The sequence below is a fragment of the Erpetoichthys calabaricus genome, chromosome 12 (genome assembly GCF_900747795.2).
Source record: "Erpetoichthys calabaricus chromosome 12, fErpCal1.3, whole genome shotgun sequence".
NCBI classification, from domain to species: Eukaryota; Metazoa; Chordata; class Cladistia; order Polypteriformes; family Polypteridae; genus Erpetoichthys; species Erpetoichthys calabaricus.
In genome coordinates this window covers 54444887-54469585 of record NC_041405.2, presented here as the reverse complement: position 1 = coordinate 54469585, position 24699 = coordinate 54444887, and the positions used below count along the sequence as shown (strand labels likewise).

The window sequence follows — 24699 nt, the reverse complement described above, 5'->3', positions numbered from 1 at the left end:
ACGGTGCTTCGCATACTTAAAAGCTCAAAGGGCACGTATTGATTTTTGACTCTCTCTCTCTCTCCCTGCTCCTGATGGAGTGGGTGTGAGCTGCCGCCTTCAACAGCTTTGTGCGCGGTGCTCCGCATACTTAAAAGACAAACAGCCCTATTGATTTGTTTGCTAGAGATTGTTTTCTCTATCTATGTGACATGCTCTGCTCCTGACTTGCACTCCTTTGAAGAGGAAGATATGTTTGCATTCTTTTAATTGTGAGACAGAACTGTCATCTCTGTCTTGTCATGGAGCACAGTTTAAACTTTTGAAAATGAGAAATGTTTGTTTGCAGTGTTTGAATAAAGTTCCTGTCTCTCTACAACCTCCTGTGTTTCTGCGCAAATCTGTGACCCAAGCATGACAATATAAAAATAACCATATAAACATATGGTTTCTACTTCGCGGGTGGCTCTGGAACGCAACCCCCGCGATGAAGGGATTACTGTATTAGTATTATTGATTATATTCATAAACAAACAACAAAATGCAAAATACATTTGAATATTGGCAACCATACAACCCGATTAAATGGTGATATGTAGTTCAGGCGGCACACAGACTTGTGGTTACTTAAATGTCTCTAGTTAAGGCTTCATTGGTGCTCAGCTTTCAGCCACGTCTGTTCAAAATGGCTGCTGAGCTGTGCTGTTCATTGTGTTCTCTTCATCATCACAGGTTAGCAAGAGAGTGGCTTCTTCATCATATGTTGGTTGGTAAGAGAGATACCGAGGTTAAACATACATTTATAGATGTTCTGTCCAACCCCGAGAGCCAATAGGACATCATGGTACTTCAAGGCCTCTGAGACAAGCCAATTCCAAACAGAACATCTTAACACCTGCCCCCAAACCATATGTTAAAAGTACACCTTAGCCCATTTGCGGGGGTAGAAATAACACTAGCAAAGAAACACTTGCCAAACTGGTTTAAAACACATTCCCCCCAAATCCTGTTGTAAAATTCAAACAGACTCATTCTTAAGGGGGGTGGGGGACACTAAATTACATTGCTTTGCCCAAATTAGAAATAAAAGACATACAAAACATTTATCAAATTATATGTAAAATCTCACATCACAACAATGTGCTCTCAATTTTTTTTTTTATACGCAAAAATCTCAAGTAAAACTTTTTTCACGTTGTCATTATGGGGTGTTGTGTGTAGAATTCTGAGGAAAAAAATGAATTTAATCCATTTTGGAATAAGGCTGCAACATAAAATGTGGAAAAAGTGATGCGCTGTGAATACTTTCCGGATGCACTGTAAATAAAAAACCACCACTAAAGGTGACAGATACATTATCTTACTTCTAGCAATCAAGCAGCTTTCCAAAATAACACAATTACACAGAAGAGCTTCAGTAAACAGTTTTATTGATACAGGAATGCTACCAAATCCTTTGTTTAGGACCAGTCTGTATTCGATCCCCCCCATTCTGAGGCTTGAGCAGTTGGAGCAGCGGACCAGTCCTGTGTAGTAGGCTCTGCACTCCAGTCTTCTGTTGATTAAAAAAATAAAAATAAATTGAAGGTGGGTAATCTGAAACAAAATTTTTCTAACACAAAGTTAGACCTAGTAGCACCATGGGGGAGTTTGGGGGTAAACACACCACAGGTTTACATGTCAAGTTGAAAAGGTCCTTCACAGATTAATATATGGAAATGCTTCACAGCAGTCAACACACTCATTACACAAAGTAGTGCATTACGCAGTGACCAGATACTTCTATCTTTTATCGATTGATCCAATGGCACATTTTCAAGTTTGTCTGGATAGCTTATGATATGCTCAACCATACAAAGCAATGAAGCATGGCGGACCAAATTTGTAAAGAAGATCTTAACTCTCTTGTACCATTCTACTTTAACAGACTGTCAAAATAGCTGCTAATTGTTGAATGAATAGTGTAACATGATCTCCAGTACTCAACTCCTGAACAACTTTATGGAATATACAATGAACCTACAATTTTAACATGACACACAGGACCAGAGACAGATATTCAAGTGATTGTACAACGCTGCTTGTACTCAATGGTTGAAATAATTGCTTTTGTAAACTGATTTTTTTTACATTTACTTTTCTTTATGGAAAACGTTAGTCACATTCCAAGTTTTTTTTAAAATAGGATGTTTCATATAGCATACTTGCTGTGAGACTTCTGCCTATGTTCAGAAGCAGTCAGCAAACCATTACCATTCAAGCAGAATTTACATGTGTTTAGAAATGCTAAGGTTTAAAGAAGCACTGCCGTGACTTTTTTGTAATTATTAAAGTACATACCAGCTGGGAATTGCTGGATTGGGACAGATGGTACCTGCACACCCTCAGACCAATCTGCCACTTCTGGTTGAACAAAATCAGCCACTGGGGCAGTCCATTCACCCTGGAACTCCTCTTTGCCAACTGCCTTCTCTGCAGCAGCTTGCTCCTCTTTCTCAATCTGGAATCAAACCACAATACAGTTTAATAAGAACAAAGTCCCACTGGATACAGGAAGTATATTCACCACTCAAGTGTGTATTTGCTCACAAAGTCTATAAGCCTTTGTGCATTACATGAGTAATATGCAGAGCAGTCCACTACACTGGTGCACCTGCATAACTGAACATTTTAACTGCCTCTGCAGCAGGATATTTTGTTTAAAGACTACTTAAACCACATCCAGTAAAAAGTAAGGGAAGGAGGCCCGCCCCCCCCCAAAAAACAACAACCCAAAAAGTCCAAGGCTGCAAATTTATTCTCAACTCCTGTTCTGTTTAACTGCACTATTCAATTAGGTTATTTCTGTAAATGTAACCGATGGATTTGGCATCTAGTCTTACCTCTTCTGGATCCCTGTAGAAGTACAGATCAGGCATGACGTCCCAGGGGTGTTCCCTAGAAATTGTGCCCCTCATTCGGAGTACTTCACGAGCCAGCATCCACCACATTAATCCAACAGAATGAGGACCCTGCAACATTTCCTCAGTGTTATTTATCAGTAGACCAACAAGATTTAATTCTTAAAATCAACTGTAACAAAGGGAGCCAACTTCATCAGTTACCCTAAGAAAAGGGTGCACTGAATCCCCTGTAAATTTAATGTAGCACACACCCTACACCCATGAGATCACAGACTAGACAGGCTAGTCTCAGCTCCGAGTTCTAACTGTGTGCAAAACAGAAAAACGTATCCTTCACATGTCTCTGTTACATAGATATGGGCCAAGTAGTACACATTTTAAAATCCAACACTTTTTAAAAAAAATTTTTTTTTTTTTTTTTTAGAAAAACTGGTCACAAAAGAAAATGTCAAGCAATACTGGGCAAAGATGCGGAATCATCAAAATTTTGCCTGGTCTTTAACAAAGCAACTTCACTTCAGAGGGTCTAGAAAACACAATTCTTTGCAAGACAAGAAAACATCAAAATTACTCACCTTGTTATTGCAAGGAATAGCAATATCCACATAGCGTAGTGGGGAGTCAGTGTTGCACAGAGCAATTGTGGGTATGTTTACATAGGAAGCTTCTGTCAGTGGCTGATGGTCAGCCCTGGGATCAGTCACAATGAGGAGACGGGGCTCTCTGAAGGCAGCCTGAATCTGATTTGTAAATGTGCCAGGAGTGAAACGTCCGGCAAAGGTTGTGGCCCCTGTAGCAGAAGCAAACTTCAAAACGGCACGCTGTAAAAATAGATAAAAAATTAATGCTAAAGAGAAAACTAATTCTCCACATTTTAAATTAAGTTGCACAAATGAAGATTTTACTCAAATGTAAATAAAGGCTAATCACTGGTGGTGTGTGCCTAGAAGATACAAGAATTGCACATCATTTCAGGTTCATTCAGTTATTCTGGTGTGTTTAAATACATGCCAACTGTTCTCCCCCTTTCAAGTATAGGATGTACTCCATTTTGCCTTCCTATAAAGACAACAGACAACCTCACAGTGCTAAATTTGACTATTCTAATGTAAAATAAAAACAATGGATAGCAAAATTTTCATACATAAATATAGAAGCAAAGACTCTGCTGATCGAGTCTACGCTGATGGAATGATTTCTGTGCTTTGACCAAATTAAAACAAAATTTTAGTAATATCGGTTTTAACAGTATTACATTATTTTGTAGCAAGGATTACTATCAAACCCCACGCATTGGGACACAGCCCTTGTGGTGTTAGCGAAAAACCTGCCAGATCACTTTAGCACACTTCCGACACTCTGACGTTGACCTCAGCGCCAAGTTTTAATAGTGTGCAGAACAACATACCATCTAATTTGGAAGTAGACTATACAGAATTACTCTTTACCTGCCCGGTGTTTCTAGAAGAGATGACACAGACATCAGCTGGGTTTTCAATTGCCACAATTGCACGAGCAGCCAAAAGTAGCTTCTCCCAGGTCTTCTTCAGGTTAATGATGTAAATGCCTGGGAAGAAGTAGAAATGACAGTTACGAACAGTTCACTCAAATTTTACTTAGAAGCTGAAAGTAAAATAAGCAGTAAGAGATTTGGACAAAGTTCAATACTTTTTATTCAATGCTCTGTAGCATTAAAAGAATGAAAATCATTTTCATTAAGCCCTACCATTTAATCCTCACCATCACTCTTCCTTTTGTATACATAATGTTCCATTTGGAAATCCAGGTTTGTTCCACCAAGGTGGGTCCCTGCAGCCAAAAATTTGAGGACATCCTCCTCTTTGAGCTGCAAGACATCAAGACCTCCGGACATCGTGGACTCTCCCTTAAACAAGCAACGATGGGAAAGCTAGCAGAAAGAATAGAAGAAAAATCCTTACAACAATAAAAAGGACTCCAAACAGTGAAGTACAGTGATGATTAAGTTCACTGCATGACATTTTGCAATAGCAAGTATTTTCCCACTCTAAAATAATCTCTTCAAAGTATAAACTGCTATGCAAATTAGTAATACACTATTCTCAAATCTGTAGGATCACACTGATTTTGGGTGCATGGCAGGAAGAAGCCAAGGCCATCATCAAGGCAGGGAGGGAGCCAAGGCCATTATAATGTCCACCAGTATTATAATTTTACACTAATGGTCTTTTGGTACCCTGAAGTAATTCCTCATTAGGCAGACTTTGTAGTATTACTGCTTGGTTGCACAAAACATTTCTCTGTAATGCCTGCACCTTGGTGGATACATATATGGATATACTCCACTTTATACATATATTCAAACTGGCAAGTGTAGTGTGGGGTTGTGCCCTATACAATTACCAGCAAATACCAAAAGCTCATTGTTTGGATTTTAGTACCAGAATTTACTAGATTTTCTCAAACCCCGTCATAAGTTATATAGCATATTAAATGCTTTGTGTTAAGCGATTCTTAAACTGACTTCTTCTTGCACTAAGAGGAGGCGCCGGCAGCAATCGCGGCACAGAATACATTCACTTCATGATCTTCCAGCTCTCTGAACATTTAGAATGCTAAGATAAATACTTAATATAAATTTTCATGGTGAAATGCATTAATCATATGGGGGCACGGCAGCGTGCCTGCCTTGCATTTGCATGTTTTTCTGGCGGGTTTACTCAGCGTGCTTCAGTTTCCTTTCAAAGTCATGTAGGATGTGGGGTTTTGTTGTGCTATATTGACCCTGCTAGTGTATGTTTTGCTTGTATTCATCCTGCGATGTGCTGGCGACTCGTTCAGAGATGGGCGCAACTCTGAATGGATGGCATAATTAAACATGTATAACGAAGATATTTTTAAAGTTCTGAACACTCCGTGGGCTAAGTTTATAAATAGTTTTTAATATCACAAAGACGTTTATCGTGTGGTGATTGGTTATGTGGTGAAAGAAAAAGGACGGATAGGAACTGGGGTTTTGGTACGTCAGATAGAGACAGCATGCATGCAATAAAGATAGCCCGCTCAGAAGAACATGCATTGAATTGTGTGTTCGTGTCTCCGACCAGCAGATCACAAACCCAACATTTACACAATATTTAAGTTAAACCTGTGTGATAGCTATTCAGACATCCAGTTTTTTGGAGCCTCGTCACACCTGCTGTGAGGGAGCAGCACTACCGCCTCACTACCGTGCATGTGTAATACCTGCTTTAATGCATTTCATCATGAAAATGATATCAAGTATTTATCTTAGCATTCTAAATTTTCAGAAAGCAGGAATATCATGAAGTGAATGGATTCTGTATGGTGATCGCTGTCTTCTCTTAGTGCGGAGGAAGTCAGTTTAAGAAGCGTAGTAATTAACCACTGGGTCGGGGAACGTACCACAAAGCATTTAATGTGCTGCATTAATTTATGATGGGGTAAATTAAGTAATTGATTAAACATTGATTTTAGGAAGAAGTTTAGTTTACGACATTCTACTTTAATTATGAAGTAAACTATGAGAATAAAGTGGAAATGTCGACTTTAATCTCAACATAAACGGCGAGAATAAAGTGTAAATGTTGACTTTGTTCTCGACATATAGTTTGTTTTTTTCTTCCCAGTATAGCTTAGCTTGAAGCAAGGTCCATATTAATGCAGTTTGCCTAAATGATGGTTCAGTTGGTAAAGATGTCATCACCAAGTTGCACTTGGTTTATTTTAATTTGTTGAATACTGTGTAATGCACCTGGGCTTGAAGTCTTGGAAGTAATAGTACAACTATCAGTAATAATACTATTTATTTTATTGTAATTATTAGTTTAAATATTATGCAGTTTAATGATGATAAAGTTGTTTAAAAAGTCACTTTAACATGTCAGTGGACAGAGATTGTTAACATTAACAGGAAGTGTAGTTGGTTTACAAAAAATATTTACTATTTATTCCTTTTCTAAGACATATTCGGTGCAATACAATTTTTGACAAGCACTTCTGGATATTTTACTAAGTCTAAATGCCTCTTTGTATGGTTGAAAATATGTTGTCAAAATTAGTTTGTTTTTGCAAAATTTGTTCAATAAAAAGGTTCTATATTTTGACTGCATCTGTCATGCAATGTAATACCTTCTCCATTAGTGCCACCCCCTTGAAAACTATCACTTTATGGGGCAATGCAAAACTGTATTAATACTTGTGTGCACATTAAAATGTTTTTTTTTTGTACAATGTACAATACTCTTGACAGTGGAATAGGTTATTCTTAGCCAGTAATTGCAGTGGAAAATGTGGTTAACATCCACTCATGCATGGGGAAAAAAAATACGGTCGAATACCGTGAAACCGGGATAATTTAGAAAAATACTGTGATATAGAATTTTGGTCATACCGCCCCACCCCTAGTGATAACCAGAAGCAAACCCTAAGGAATGAGCCAGGCTATAACCCCATGTATAAAGTTCAACCCCTGCTTGACATTGTGGAACCAACATATAAACAATTTTATCAGCCTGGCAGGGATTTGTCTGCGCATGAACCTATGATAAAATAAAAGGGACGCCTTTTTTTTCTAACAATATATGCCAGACAAGCCCACAAAGTATGGCATAAAGGATTTTGTACTGGCAGAAGCAAACACTGGCTTCTGCCTGAAAGTAATTGCATATACAGGAAACTATTCCTTTCAAAGCCAGAACTGTCCCTTGATAAGTCAGGTTGTGCTGGAGCTGCTTCAGGGCTATGAACATTTGGGTCATGTTGTGTACACAGAATTTTTATACATGCCCCGAATTGTTCTTGGAGCTACAGAGCAGGGGAGTTTGAGCTTGTGGCACAGTGAGGGTGAACAGGTGACAATACGGTTTTCATACAGGTGGAAAACTTGGTGGCAGTGGCATGGCATGACGTCAAACGGGTGACTTGTCGCTCTACAGTACACATTAACAATATGTGAGAAAGTGCAGCAACAGACAACTGAAAAGGAAACACCAGTGCAACTCATATTGTAAGCAGTGCAATGTGGCAATGCATGCAATTGGCTGCTTTGAGCGGTATCATACTTTACAGGACTTTGCTGTGTAACATGTATGTGAAATCATAGTATGCAGGCTCATAAAACATGCAAGACAATAACATTTGTCAAAAGTAAATATTTTGTTGATTTGATATGTTAAACAATAGCTGTTTTTGAACTTACACTATAAATAAAAAAAATTGTCAGTAAAGTTTGATACATATTAATGCAAAAATGCAAATTAAGTTACATACAATCCAAGACAAACTATTGCCCAAATAGGTATTCTGGTTAAGGGAGTCATACGAGCTTCCCTCTTCACCAGTACAGGTATGGAGTTTTTTCAGGAATTGTGATTAATCCGAGGATTTGCATCATATTAAAAACAAATTCTGAGAAGACCAGAGTTGTTTTGCAAAATTGTTTTAACTGGCACACTTCAACTTAAACAGTGCACAAGGATAAAATAAGTTTCAATCTCCTGAATAGCAGAGTATAAAAGTACAACTTTAGCAACAAATATGCTGTACAGACTGTTTACAAAACTTTCACTAAGTAACCATAAATAGAGAGCTTTTACTAGTATGAATCAATGTATGTTTTCCAACGCCACCCCCTGTGTACAACAGACTTCTATCTATCCAGGTTTATTATTTTCTAACCTGCATGTATTTTCATATAAACTGAATCTATGATATGGCAGTGCAATTAAACTTAAAAATAAACGAAAAAAAAAAGTGAATACACCACATTCTACTGCTTGATTAAAGTTAAAAGGGTATCTGGCAGCTGATATACAAAGCTTTAACCCGATCCGTTTACAACTTCTGTTAAGTACGACCCTAAATACTCTTCCCCCTATACACATACGCCAACGAACGACACAATAGGAAACACTCGCGTACATGGTTAAGAATGTTTATTGAAGGACAGGCCCTTTGATACGCTAACCAAATAACCGAGGATGACAAGCTCATGGAAAAAAAAAACAACATCTAATGTACATGGATGATGTACGCGAGAGGCTATGAGTAATGGGAGCAGAACGAGCCCAACACAAAAAGTTCAGATATTTAAAAATACGCATAGTTCCAAACAACGCTAATTGTGCTATTTTTACTTAATATAGTACTCTATTCATGAATGCCATGCCTGGCGCGTTATTGTACTCGGCCCAGCTCTCGTCTCCAAAGTGCGCGGAGTGAAACCGAGAAGGCCGCGCGCCGCACATGCGTTAGTTGTAGTCATGCTTGGTGCTGCAGTCTCGAATCGAGTTTTACTTTTTATGTTAGATGTAATACAAATGTTTAAAAATCCTTTTTTGCCTCGAACTCATGTGAAACCCAATCAACTAAAAGAGACGTTTATTTTTCATATGTAAAACGAGAGTGAGCCAAGGCGACTGGGCCTAAAACGTGACCTGACACAAAACCGTATACTGACGTCCTCGAAATATAAAAAAAATCCACCATTTGTCCGATCACGTTTTCAATTACACTTTTCAGGAATAATGATCACTTTTCTATTTCAATTTGACATTAGCCGAACACACAAACTCACCAAAAAAAACAACGCCGTATGGAGACCTCGACTCCCTCGGAAATAAAGAGGCCGAAAAGAGGAAGTGACGGCTATTTATTGCTTCATACTAGCCAATCAGGGTGAGTTTCCGTTGAAAGCAACTGTAGAGAAAGAAATAGACGGAAGGACCATAGACATATATAGATAGACGCCACATTCACTGTGTTGCCCAGTCGACACGATACGTCAACGCGTACGTCGTATTCCGAGTGGCAAAAGTGCCATTTAAACTAATACAGGTAAACGTGGAAACCGGGTTTTCTGATGAAAAACGTTTAAAACAGCATCGTTTATATACAACAGATTTTGGCGAATCGTTTAAATGCAATTATTTATATCCATTTATACACTAATAATGACAACTATTAAATAATAATTATTATTAAATAATTCCTCCCTATGAAATGTAATCCGTGTGATCTGGTTTGGAACGTACAGCGGTTTGTACAATCCCAGGCAGCACATGCGTGAGGCATCTTTATCTATTACTTCACTCCACAGCAGTGCCACTCTCAATATGGCGGCGACTTTAACGTACGATGCTGCTTGTCATGAGGCGTCTAGTAATTCTATGTCTATGGGAAGGACAACTTGCCTTTTTTTCTTTGTCAAATGACTTTTATTGCTCTTACACAGAACAGTCACAGAAAATTACCTTATCAACGAAAAGTCATCATTTTATACTTAAATTTGATATTTTACGTTTTTGCATTCCTTAATATTTTGTATTAAATGTGTATTTTGAAGGTTGCATCATCAAACAGAGTGCGTTGCTATAAGGATTATTCTGTACACCATTCCGTAGTCTTACTTGACACTGCTCAAAACCCAAATGTTGTATCAAAGACAAAATATCAAACCGCAGTTGCTGGAGGGCAAGTTCTGCAGGAAAGTATACAAACTTCCGTGGTGTATAACCTCGGTTTACACTCGGCTGAAGTCTGTTGGATCAGATGATTTTTTTGTCGTTGTTTGTTTAAAACATCCAGAATACAAAATCTCACACATACACATCCAATTTAACAATAAACTCTTTTGTTGTGACTATATGCAAGTGTGGGCAATCCTCACTTGTTTTGGTGCAAACTGTCCAATTTTCTTCTGTATAATAAAAATACATTTGAAAGAGAAATTTTCAAATGGCTGTATCCAGCATATTGAAGATAAGCAAAGAAGTAATTGCCACTAAAGGTCTACTTTTTCTGATGAATTAAGCAGCTAGGTGAGAATGCAAGGTTCTGTAATTCTGCACAGTAAGCCTCAATGTGTTTTCCACTGTTAGATGTATTTAAACCTATTCTAATTTTTGTAAGCTTAAAATGAGCTTTATTATTTTCTGCTTCTTCTGTTAGTCAAGTCTATAATTATGTGAATCATCAAATCTACCTGGTCACTGACTCTGTGGAGTTAGCATGCCCCACCCCCATCCAAAAGACATGATAATAATTCATTACATTTATATAGCGCTTTTCTCAGTACTCAAAGCGCTATCCACACAGAGAGGAACCAGGAAGTGAACCCACAATCTTCCACAGTCTCCTTACTGCAAAGCAGCAGCACTACCACTGCGCCACATACATTTTAGGTTAACTGACAGTTCAAGCCTGATCTAATATTCTTAAATACAGATATATAGAAATATGCTCTGTGATGGACAGGAACCAACCCTGGAAAAATTCAGTGCTGAGGGACAAACTGTGGCCCTTTGATCCTTAATTGAATTGTATGTGAGGAAAACTTGGAAGGCCTGGACAAAAGCTGGCTCTGTTATGGGTAGAGCATGCAAATTTCACACAGTGACTCAAAATGAAGACTCTGGAGTTGTGTCACTGTAGTACAAACCATTATAACAAATTGGGACAGTCAATTATATACAGTATTTGAACATTTAGCCATAATTATGTCTTATATTACAGTAATGTGTAGGCAGTGTGGCCTAGAAAGACAAACATGATGCAAAACTACTGCACATGCCAAAGAGATGAGGAAAGCATGACACACATTGTGTAGAAAACGGAAACCTCTTTGTATATCAAGTAGGTGTAACTGAAGATCCAAACAGTGTTTACTTTCAGAAAAAAAAACACAAAAAAACAAAACCTGCTTGTTGAACCCAGGACTGAGGTATACTGAAATCTGATATATGACAAAGCTATTGTTTACAGCCACCTGATAGTCCAGAAAGCTAAAACAAAGCTCCTGGAGTTATGAAAGCCTAAATTAAAAATTGTCTCTCTCTATTATATATATATATATATATATATATATATATATGGAAGAGAAAGTCTGTGATATGGTTTGCATATTTGCAGCTGGAGATCCACAAAGGGAGAAAAAAATGAATCACATATCATAAAGTAGTTTTTATTCCTGAGCTTTCAACCCCTACCAGGGGTCTTCATCAGAGGATAATGCTTAGACTTACAAGAATCAAAGGCAATATATAGCAACACATTAAGTTGGGGGGTGGGGGAGGTGACTAAGTCAGTATGATCAAGGGGGGGGGGGGGGTTGTATAGTTTATTTATTATGTACAAGTTCTTCTTAAATTAGCATATGCTGGATTTATGTCCAAGTGTCTGTTGATGGCGTTTTCATTTGATAGCCAAGACTCGGCCAACTCTCTGTCACTTTTAGTACTGGCCTTAAATTTTACTTTTACATTGTCCCAGTTGAATGTATGTCCTGTTGATTTAGTATGTGCATAGATCAATGATAGTGCGTCCTTTCTTCTGACGGCGTTGCAATGTTCCTGTACACGTGTTGAGATTCTTTTTGAAGTTTGTCCTATGTATACCGCTGAGCAAGAATTGCATGGGATACTATAAACTGCGTTTTGTGTTTCTGCTGTCGATTTCTTGTTTTTGGCATTAAAGAGGACTGTGCGCAGATTGTTCGTGGGTTTGTGTGCTGACGCCCCACTTGGTCAGGATGCACGCTGTACCTTCTGACACCTTGTGGTGATAAGGGAGTGAGTGCCAGGTGGGGTGGGGGTTCTGATTTAAGTCGATTGTTTGCCGAGTTATTTATTTTACTATATTATATATATATATATATATGTATATATATATATATATATATATATAAAATTGAGGATAATAACTGTAATGGAGAGCATAAAGGCTAATTTTTAATTAATGTCTAACAATATCATATTTTAAATTGTTTAAATAGGTAGGACAGTTAATGTCTAATATCTAATTTTAAATGAAAGGAAGCACTATAACCAATTGTCACTTAGACATATGTATGACTTTGTTAGATCAGATATGTACTGGACTGGGAGACTGAAGGCTTTGTATTGATCTTGTTGCAACTAACTGGCCAGTAAGCTTTGGGGAATATAGGTGATTTAAATGCAAGGACAAAAACAGGACGCAACTGAACTCTAATAGGAGCCGAGTCTGCCTGAAAAAAGAGGTTTGCCAAGGACAAAGGGATAGAATTAAGTTAAGGGCAGAGAGAAAGGCAACATGTCTCTGCCATTTTCAATCCTAAGGAGAGGACATTTCTGCCTCCCTATGCAGAAGACATGCTGGATCAAGGACCTTGCCAGACCAGAGGCTAAGAGAGGCAACCTCCTCGTCTTGACTGTATGGAATGTTATCTGTTTCTAATTAAAATCAATTTTAAATATACTGTATGTATGTAGGGTGGCACGGTGGCGCAGTGGGTAGCGCTGCTGCCTCGCAGTTGGGAGATCTGGGGACCTGGGTTCGCTTCCCGGGTCCTCCCTGTGTGGAGTTTGCATGTTCTCCCCGTGTCTGTGTGGGTTTCCTCCGGGCGCTTCGGTTTCCTCCCACGGTCCAAAGACATGCTGGTAAGGTGGATTGACGATTCTAAATTGGCCCTAGTGTGTGCTTGGTGTGTGGGTATGTTTGTGTGTGTCCTGCGGTGGGTTGGCACCCTGCCCGGGATTGGTTCCTGCCTTGTGCCCTGTGTTGGCTGGGATTGGCTCCAGCAGACCCCAGTGACCCTGTGTTCGGATTCAGCGGGTTGGAAAATGGATGTATGTATATACATATATATATATATACATATATATATATAAATATATACATATACACATATATAAATATATATATATATATATATATAAATATATATATATATAAATATATAAATACTAGCAAAATACCCGCGCTTCGCAGCGGAGAAGTAGTGTGTTAAAGAGGTTATGTAAACATATATATATACATAAACATATATACATATCTACATATACACATATCTACATATACATATACAGTAATCCCTCGCTATATCGCGCTTCGCCTTTCGCGGCTTCACTCCATCGCGGATTTTATATGTAAGCATATTTAAATATATATCGCGGATTTTTTGCTGGTTCGCGGATTTCTGCGGACAATGGGTCTTTTAATTTCTGGTACATGCTTCCTCAGTTGGTTTGCCCAGTTGATTTCATACAAGGGACGCTATTGGTAGATGGCTGAGAAGCTACCCAACTTACTTTTCTCTCTCTCTCTCTCTTGCGCTGACTTTCTCTGATCCTGACGTAGGGGGATTGAGCAGGGAGGCTGTTCGCACACCTAGACGATAAGGACGCTCGTCTAAAAATGCTGAAAGATTATCTTCACGTTGCTACCTTCTGTGCAGCTGCTTCCTGAAGCGACATGCTGCACGATGCTTCGCATACTTAAAAGCTCGAAGGGCACGTATTGATTTTTGATTGAAAAACAAACTCTGTCTCTCCCTCTCTCTCTGCTCCTGACGAAGGGGGTGTGAGCTGCCGCCTTCAACAGCTTTGTGCCGCGGTGCTTCGCATACTTAAAAGCCGAACAGCCCTATTGATTTGTTTGCTTTTCTCTGTCTTTCTGACAGGCTTTGCTCCTGACGCGCACTCCTTTGAAGAGGAAGATATGTTTGCATTCTTTTAATTGTGAGATGGAACTGTCATCTCTGTCTTGTCATGAAGCACAGTTTAAACTTTTGAAAAAGAGACAAATGTTTGTTTGCAGTGTTTGAATAACGTTCCTGTCTCTCTACAACCTCCTATGTTTCTGCGTAAATCTGTGACCCAAGCATGACAATATAAAAATAACCATATAAACATATGGTTTCTACTTCGCGGATTTTCTTATTTCGCGGGTGGCTCTGGAACGCAACCCCCGCGATGGAGGAGGGATTACTGTATATACATATACACATCCACATATACATATATATATATATATATATATACATACATATACAAATTTACATATCTACATATCTACATATATATATATATATATATATATACACATATGTATATATATATATATATATATACACATATGTATATATATATATATATATATACACATATGTATATATATATATATACACATATGTATATATATATATATATATATATATATATATACACATATGTATATATATATATATATATATATACACATGTATATATATATATATATATATATATATACACATGTATATATATATATACACATGTATATATATATATATATATATATATATATATATACATATAAATATAGACATACATATATACATACATACATACATACATACATACATACATACATTCACATATATATATATATACTGTATATATACATATCTACTTATTGGCTCCTGTATTTAGGATATAGCAGGTTGGATAATGGATGGATGGACATTTGTATGCATAGCCCTATTTGCCAGTTTTCATTTTTTTTCTTTCTTCAGTAATATTTCAGTAAACCCGGAGCTTGTCAGTTCAAATCCTGGTACTGACACCACTGTGTGACCCTGAGGAAGTCACTTCACCTGCCTGTGCTGCAAAAAACAAAAGTAATGTAACAAATTGTACCTCAGATGTTGCAAGTTGCTGGAATAAAGGCATAAGTAAAATAGATAAATATGTATTATACACATAGGAAGTATTAATTTATTTTCAGTCAAGTCATCTGCAGCAAACCTTTATAAATGAGGGTTTCTCCTTTTTAGATAGTGCAAACTGTTTCTTCTTCATTGAGGTTTTCTCTTGGAGAGCTTTTTTCATTTCATTGAAAATTAAAGCAGCAGCTGCCAAAATATGTAGCTTTCTTATTAATTTTTCAACATTGTGTAAAATAACTTTATAAAGTAACATAAAAGGTTTAAATACTGGTTATCCTTTTACACTAAAATATTACTAAAGAGATACAAAAAAAGTAAAATGCATATGTTCTTTTTCTTTACGGAAATTTAATATTACTGAAGAAAGAAAAAAAAACTAAAACAGCCAAATGGGGCTATGCATACGAACTTAAAAGGTTTAAATAAAACAGAAATATACACTTTTATTTTTACTTGCTTAACTTGTGGAGGGTGTATCCTGTAGCAAAGCCCTAACTTTTTTTGTGAAAGCCCGTTTCAGTCAATAAGTCTTAAAAACAGGTGTAAAGATATTGACAATAAGCTACGCAAACCCACCAACACATGGAATCGTTTAAATCAAGTATCATTACATCTTCCTTTCTTAAAGAGAAGTAAGGCAGTACTTATAAGCTTACATATATATATATATATATATATATATATAGACATACATACATATCTATATCTGTATATCTATCTATCTCTATATATATATATATATATATATATACATATATATATATATCACTAAATCCCTGCGAAGTACTGCTTTTAAATTTTTATTAAGAAGAAAAGCTTTTTAAATAGAGGGAAAATATCCCAATAGCAATTTGTTAAGGATCTGTTTTTTTGTGAAGCAGCCTTAACACAGCTTTTCCGCTGTTTTATAAACGAACGCCATATAAGGTCTTCCTTTTTCCTTGCTTCGCCAAGGAAGGAGCCTTTTTATTAAATCCAAGGGTTCTTCGCTTTTTTTTTTTTGTTTGTTTATTACAATTGTTATAGTTCTGTTTGTATACAACGTTGTCAGTTCAGCACTCAGGTTGTAATATGACCAAGCTGTGCAAGCTTACTGTTAAGAATGCAACGTATAGTTGTACATGAGAAAAGCAATCTTGCCTTAAATCAATGGCAACCTTTTGTAGGTCTATGAATTTAATTTAAAGTTTAGGTTTACACGGTGCTTTCTTTCTGAAGTACCTGCACTCATGAATATGTCTGTATGCGTCAGTCGCTCAAATCCCCACGCTTCGCACCGGCGAAGTACTGCTTTTAAATTTTTATTAAGAAGAAAAGAAAACCTTTTAAAATTGAGGAAAAATATACCAATAACAGTTTGTTAAGGATCTGTTTTTTTGTGAAGCTGCCTTCACTCGAGTGATCACTTCGAGCTGACTTGCTGGCTAACCATAAGCGTTACCTGGTAGGTAACCACCCATACAATGAATGTAATTACCCCGATCTACATGCTGTCAAATAAACGAACCACACGCTGTCGCGCAATTTTAGGGGCTTCGCCTCTAGTGCTGACATCCGAGGTTCGATTCCCGTAAGGGAGTGAAGTGAGTGGGTGGTTACCTACCAGGTAACGCTTATGGTTGGCCAGCAAGTCAGGTAACATCAGCCACGGTGCCTTCAGTTGTGAGAAGCAGATCATAGAATGGATGAAAATAGTTTACTGTCAAATAATGCAAAGAGTACGCGACACGTCTTTCCCCCTTATTCTTGGCTCATCAGGCGTACACACTCACTGCACTCGCTTACGGTAATCGAACCTCGGACGTCAGCGCTAGAGGGGCTTTGCAGCAGTGAAGTATTGCTTTTAAATTTTAATTAAGAAGAAAAGAAAACCTTTTTAAATTAAGTTTTAAACAGAGGTGTAAAGATATTGACAATAAGCTACGCAAACCCACCAAGACATGCAATCGTTTAAATCAAGGCGCGAGTCGAAAAACACCATCCCATAATATTAGTTAACGATTAACACATTTCTATATGTATTGTAAGCATACAATACAACTGATAATATGTTGCGCTTATTTATCTGGTGTACTGACATTTTTGCGCGTTTAACGGCTGAAATCTAACGTGGTTTGTGCCCTTCAGAATGAAAAGAGTTTGCATTTACCTTTTTAATAAAAGGTGAGCTTTTAAGCCTGAGAAATCACCCCGTAAATGCACACGTTTAATTGCACGTGTTAATATGTATGCTTACACAGTATTAAAAGACACTCAACAATTACACAGTATTAAAAGACACTCAACAATTAACGTCATTTACCTTCGTTCCCGCGTTTGACTTGTGCTGTAAATCTCTTCCTCGTTTTCAGTTCACGTGATTACGTAGGAGACGTAATACATGATGACGCAATACGTGACTCCGCCTCCTCCACTAGAGTATATGGACAAAAAAACAGGTTCCAGTTATGACCATTACGCGTAGAATTTCCAAATGAAACCTGCCTAACTTTTGTAAGTAAGCTGTAAGGAATGAGCCTGCCAAATTTCAGCCTTCTACCTACACGGGAAGTTGGAGAATTAGTGATGAGTCAGTCAGTCAGTCAGGGCTTTGCCTTTTATTAGTATAGATATATAGTGGTGTGAAAAACTATTTGCCCCCTTCCTGATTTCTTATTCTTTTGCATGTTTGTCACACAAAATGTTTCTGATCATCAAACACATTTAACCATTAGTCAAATATAACACAAGTAAACACAAAATGCAGTTTGTAAATGGTGGTTTTTTATTATTTAGGGAGAAAAAAAAATCCAAACCTACATGGCCCTGTGTGAAAAAGTAATTGCCCCCTGAACCTAATAACTGGTTGGGCCACCCTTAGCAGCAATAACTGCAATCAAGCGTTTGCGATAACTTGCAATGAGTCTTTTACAGCGCTCTGGAGGAATTTTGGCCCACTCATCTTTGCAAAATTGTTGTAATTCAGCTTTATTTGAGGGTTTTCTAGCATGAACCGCCTTTTTAAGGTCATGCCATAGCATCTCAATTGGATTCAGGTCAGGACTTTGACTAGGCCACTCCAAAGTCTTCATTTTGTTTTTCTTCAGCCATTCAGAAGTGGATTTGCTGGTGTGTTTTAGGTCATTGTCCTGTTGCAGCACCCAAGATCGCTTCAGCTTGAGTTGACGAACAGATGGCCGGATATTCTCCTTCAGGATTTTTTGGTAGACAGTAGAATTCATGGTTCCATCTATCACAGCAAGCCTTCCAGGTTCTGAAGCAGCAAAACAACCCCAGACCATCACACTACCACCACCATATTTTACTGTTGGTATGAAGTTCTTTTTCTGAAATGCTGTGTTCCTTTTACGCCAGATGTAATGGGACATTTGCCTTCCAAAAAGTTCAACTTTTGACTCATCAGTCCACAAGGTATTTTCCCAAAAGTCTTGGCAATCATTGAGATGTTTCTTAGCAAAATTGAGACAAGTCCTAATGTTCTTTTTGCTTAACAGTGGTTTGAGTTTTGGAAATCTGCCATGCAGGCCGTTTTTTGCCCAGTCTCTTTCTTATGGTGGAGTCGTGAACACTGACCTTAACTGAGGCAAGTGAGGCCTGCAGTTCTTTAGACGTTGTCCTGGGGTCTTTTGTGACCTCTCGGATGAGTCGTCTCTGCGCTCTTGGGGTAATTTTGGTCGGCCGGCCACTCCTGGGAAGGTTCACCACTGTTCCATGTTTTTGCCATTTGTGGATAATGGCTCTCACTGTGGTTCGCTGGAGTCCCAAAGCTTTAGAAATGGCTTTATAACCTTTACCAGACTGATAGATCTCAATTACTTCTGTTCTCATTTGTTCCTGAATTTCTTTGGATCTTGGCATGATGTCTAGCTTTTGAGGTGCTTTTGGTCTACTTCTCTGTGTCAGGCAGCTCCTATTTAAGTGATTTCTTGATTGAAACAGGTGTGGCAGTAATCAGGCCTGGGGGTGGCTACGGAAATTGAACTCAGGTGTGATACACCACAGTTAGGTTATTTTTTAACAAGGGGGCAATTACTTTTTCACACAGGGCCATGTAGGTTTGGATTTTTTTTCTCCCTAAATAATAAACACCATCATTTAAAAACTGCATTTTGTGTTTACTTGTGTTATATTTGACTAATGGTTAAATGTGTTTGATGATCAGAAACATTTTGTGTGACAAACATGCAAAAGAATAAGAAATCAGGAAGGGGGCAAATAGTTTTTCACACCACTGTATAAATATAAATATATATATATATATATATAAATATATATATATATATATATATATATATATAAATATATATAAATATATATAAATATAAAAATATATATATATATATATATAAATATAAATATAAAAATATATATATATATATATATATAAATATAAAAATATAAATATATATATATATATAAATATAAAAATATAAATATATATATATATATATATAAATATAAAAATATAAATATATATATATATATATAAATATAAAAATATAAATATAAAAATATATATATATATATATATATATATAAATATAAAAAAATATATATATATATATATATAAATATAAAAATAAAAATATATATATATATATATATAAATATAAAAATATAAATATATATATATATATAAATATAAAAATATAAATATATATATAAATATAAAAATATAAAATATATATATATATATATATATATATATATATATATATAAATATAAAAATATAAATATATATATATATATATATATATATATATAAATATAAAAATATAAATATATATATATATATATATATATATATATATATATATATATATATATATATATATATATATATATATATATATATATAAATATAAAAATATATATATATATATATAAATACACCAGCAAAACCAAAGAGCTGGTGGTGGATTTTAGGAGGCCCAGACCCCTCATAGACCCAGTGATCATCAGAGGTGACTGTGTGCAGATGGTGCAGACCTATAAATATCTGGGAGTGCAGCTGGATGATAAATTAGACTGGACTGCCAATACTGATGCGCTGTGCAAGAAAGGACAGAGCCGGTTATACTACCTTAGAAGGCTGGCGTCCTTCAACATCTGCAATAAGATGCTGCAGATGTTCTATCAGACAGTTGTGGCGAGCGCCCTCTTCTACGCAGTGGTGTGCTGGGGAGGCAGCATTAAGAGGAAAGACGCCTCACGTCTGGACAAACTGGTGAGGAAGGCAAGCTCTATTGTTGGCATGGAGCTGGACAGTTTAACATCTGTGGCAGAGCGAAGGGCGCTCAGCAGGCTCCTATCAATTATGGAGAATCCACTGCATCCACTTAATAGTATCATCTCCAGACAGAAGAGCAGCTTCAGCGACAGACTGCTGTCACTGTCCTGCTCCACTGACAGATTGAGGAGATCGTTTCTCCCCCAAACTATGCGACTCTTTAATTCCACCCAGAGGGGTAAACGTTAACATTCAACATTATACATAGTTATTGTCTGTTTTTCACCTGCATTGTTATCATTCTTTAATTTAATATTATTTATTGTATCAGTATGCTGCTGCTGAAGAATGTGAATTTCCCATTGGGATTAATAAAGTATCTATCTATCTATCTATTATATATATATATATATATATATATATATATATATATATATATATATATATATATATATATATATATATATATTTATATATATATAATATTTATATTATATATTTATATATTTATATTAATATTATATATTATATATATATATATATATATATATATATATATATATATATATATATATATATATATATATATATATATATAAAGAGAAAGGCAGCCTCCTGGTATACATGGTAATATAAGAATATTGAATGCTTAACTTGAACAGAATCATATTATTTAGACTTTGTACTTTGCTTTCTTGTATTTCGGGCATATTATCTATAATAAATGTGTAACTTTTTCTCATACTCTATCCACACAACAACATAGGATGTAGTTTAGGGCTACCTTGGAGAAGTGCGACAAAAACTGCTTGACATGCTGTAATATTAAAACATGCAGTTATGCTGTGTACAATAACACACAAAGGAAAACTGTACTCAAAAATCAAAGTTTTAGAGTTGTTTTTAAATGTGTAATGTGCTACAATGATAAAATTGGTGGTTTCACACAGTATTTTAATACTTTTACCTCTAGAACTCTATTTTATATAAAAAAAATTTTTTAAAAAAATCGGGTTGGCACACCTTAGAGTGAAACGTTTCTGAGCAGGGTTCATAGTGCATACACAGTAAGATCGAAGAAGGCCTGCAGGATGAACTTGATAAAGAAAAATACACAAGGTTTAAGAAAAAGACTCAAAAATTATTCAAACTAAATTCTCCAGATGATAAAGGCCCTGTGTGCTGTCAGAAATATAAGTTTCATTAATTGAAAACAAAGCTATAAGCCAATATCCTGTTGCATGCACAGAGTACAACGAAATTCTAGCTTACATGTGCTAATCAACATGAAACATAGTGCCACTCACTGGCACAATTTTAAGGAGTGCAACTACCCTACCTCAGAACTTCCATCTTTCATCCCTGGAGTACATAACTATTTATTGGTGGGTATCAAAACAGAAACTAGTTGTGGTCATTGAAATGAAAGTTTGAATGCCAATTAAATACAATAGGTGGGGAAATTAACACAAAATGCTCCAGAGTCATTTTCCAAAGTAAATGTTAAAAAAAGTTTGCAAAAGCTGGCTATGCAAACATATTTAGCTTCTGTTGACAAACACCACTTGATGATGCTCTTTAGTGCCATCATTAACAGGGTCATGGGGAGAGTAGCTAGGAAGCCATTGAAGACATACACCACCATTTACAAGATTAAAGATGCATTAATAAAAACGAAAACAGAAGTTGGTGTATTACTGCTAAATTATCATGAATATCCCCTGCCATGCCATTCAGATTATCCTGTAAATTAAACTGACATGTCATTTTATGCATTGTAGAAATTCAATTTCTTACCTTGTAGATTTCCGGCCTTGTCCGAAATAAACCAAATTGAGATATCTCCTAGTGTGAATATTTAAAATAAAATAAAAAGTGGTTCTGACAACAAGATGGGAGAACAAAAGATGACAAGTCTTTCACAGAAAGAAGTTACAAAAACTAAAGTTTTGTTTACTAATTCCAATGCTCAATGGCTTTTGCAACTCCATTATCTGCAAGTCAGAAATGTGTTGCTTTATACAGTATATGTATACATATACACACATGTGGTTGAGAGTGACTGTCTCGCAAATAAGTTGATAAATATTATGTATGTCTATTTGTAAGCTAGACAAAACATAACTTGCATTTATTGGCTTACTTTATTGGCAAGAACAGCGGTGCACTGGTGTTTACCTAACCAACTCCACCCCATGGAGTTAGAATGGATTCAGGGTGTGAAATTTATGGCAGGGGACGATGAAGCATGTATCAAACCAGTTTGGAAAGGGTGACTGTTTTTTGGACTTACATGAGCCTAAAAGCCTTCCCTCACAGGAAGACCATAAACTGTCTAAACAAAGCAACTGGAAAACGAGCTGTACCTAAGCTATTCCATTGGTGAATGGCCCAGGAAGGTGTGCTTGTCACGAGCTACACATGGATGATGAAAGAAAGGGTTGCAAAGGCATGCTCTCTCTGCCATGTTGCATCCTGACAAATGGAAACCAGATGATGACCTGAATGCGGGCTGCCTGGGATTGTGCAGATGATGAGCTGATCAGAAATTACACATCTGGCATTATCAGGTGGTATGATCTTGGCTTAAACGTCACATTCTGTTTGCTTGTATGGAACTAATTATAGTAAAATTACCTATAATACATACCAGGCCCCTCATGGACCCCATAATCATCAGAGGTGACTGTGCGCAGAGGGTGCAAACCTAGAAATACCTGGGAGTGCAGCTGGATGATTATTCGGACTGGACTGCCAATACTGATGCTCTGCGTAAGAAAGGACAGAGCCGACTATACTTCCTTAGAAGGCTGGCGTCCTTCAACATCTGCAATAAGATGCTTCTGATGCTCTATCAGACGGTTGTGGCGAGTGCCTTTTTCTACGCAGTGGTGTGCTGGGGAAGCAGCATAATGAAGAGGGACGCCTCACGCCTGGAGAAACTGGTGAGGAAGGCAGGCTCTATTATAGGCACGGAGCTTGACAGTTTGACATCCGTGGCAGAGCGACGGGCACTGAGCAGGCTCCTGTCAATAATGGAGAATCCACTGCATCCACTAAACAGTATCATCTCCAGACAGAGGAGCAGCTTCAGCGACAGACTGCTGTCAATGTCCTGCTCCACTGACAGACTGAGGAGATTGTTCCTCCCACACACTATGCGACTCTTCAATTCCACCCTCGGGGTTGTGGGGTGGGGTGGGTAAACGTTAAAATTATACAAAGTTATTGTCTGTCTGTATACCTGCATTGTTATCGGCATTATCACTCTTTAATTTAATATTGTTCTTTATCAGTATGCTGCTGCTGGAGTATGTGAATTTCCCCTTGGGATTAATAAAGTATCTATCTAAAAGTGTAGCTCATTGTCCTCCCTGTTTTTCCCTCTAATAGCTTAAAATTATTGATAAAGAAGGGAAGTAGGGGGGAGTGCAGAACTAAAGTAGTGTATCTGACCACAGAGTGTTAAGTGTATGAGATTTGAGAGATTATAACATTATAAAGGGGAAAATATGGTCACCATAGGAGTCTACACATCAAAACAATGTGTATATAAGCAACACCTTAACTATCTGCTTCAAATACATTTTTTTTTCATATTCACATTCTTATAAATTAAAAACTGATTCCTATTATTAATATATGCTAAATATAGATGGCACAGCCGTTACTTTGTAAAATGAGGAACATTTTGCCAGTTTTTCAGCAATATCATGCATAGACATTTAAACGTTTACTTCAATAAACACCCCCCCACCCCCCCCCGACAGTAAATGATTGTGCTTCAGGTATAGGATACATACAGTGGGTACGGAAAGTATTCAGACCCCCTTCAATTTTTCACTCTTTGTCATATTGCAGCCATTTGCTAAAATCATTTAAATTAATTTTTTCCCTCATTAATGTACACACAGCACCCCATATTGACAGACAAAAAAAATTTTTTCAAATTGTTGCAGATTTATTAAAAAAGAAAAACTGAAATATCACATGGTCCTAAGTATTCAGACCCTTTGCTCAGTATTTAGTAGAAGCACCCTTTTGAGATAATACAGCCATGAGTCTTCTTGGGAAAGATGCAACAAGTTTTTCACACCTGGATTTGGGGATCCTCTGCCAT

At 36.8% G+C, this 24699-nt stretch overlaps 1 protein-coding gene and 1 non-coding gene across 3 annotated transcripts; both read right to left on the bottom strand.

Annotated features, from left to right (window-relative positions):
• Positions 1 to 1392: 1392 nt before the first annotated feature.
• Positions 1393 to 9571, bottom strand: rpsa (ribosomal protein SA). Of its 2 annotated transcripts, none has more exons than XM_028815562.1 (7): positions 9460 to 9571; positions 4623 to 4791; positions 4331 to 4449; positions 3458 to 3703; positions 2862 to 2990; positions 2320 to 2479; positions 1393 to 1534 (listed from the first exon to the last, which is right to left on the bottom strand). In XM_028815562.1, exons 2-7 carry the CDS (start codon positions 4753 to 4755, stop codon positions 1440 to 1442), a joined length of 882 nt encoding a protein of 293 aa, XP_028671395.1. In that variant the 5' UTR covers positions 4756 to 4791; positions 9460 to 9571; the 3' UTR covers positions 1393 to 1439. The 2 variants fall into 2 exon arrangements, with proteins under 2 accessions (XP_028671395.1, XP_051790473.1); XM_051934513.1 differs by having other exon boundaries at positions 1393 to 1531; positions 4623 to 4792; positions 9462 to 9567.
• Positions 4142 to 4281, bottom strand: LOC114663292 (small nucleolar RNA SNORA62/SNORA6 family). The gene has a single exon (XR_003718106.1). It is a non-coding gene; the product is annotated as a small nucleolar RNA SNORA62/SNORA6 family (small nucleolar RNA).
• Positions 9572 to 24699: the final 15128 nt, after the last annotated feature.

Coding starts and splice junctions, on each gene's coding strand:
- rpsa (XM_028815562.1), bottom strand. CDS start 4,755: ATGTCCGGAGGTCTTGATGTCTTGCAGCTCAAAGAGGAGGATGTCCTC. Junction 4,450..4,622: donor ATACAAAAGGAAGAGTGATG/GTGAGGATTAAA, acceptor ACTTCTTCCCAG/GCATTTACATCATTAACCTG. Junction 3,704..4,330: donor CTTCTAGAAACACCGGGCAG/GTAAAGAGTAAT, acceptor CTATTTTTACAG/CGTGCCGTTTTGAAGTTTGC.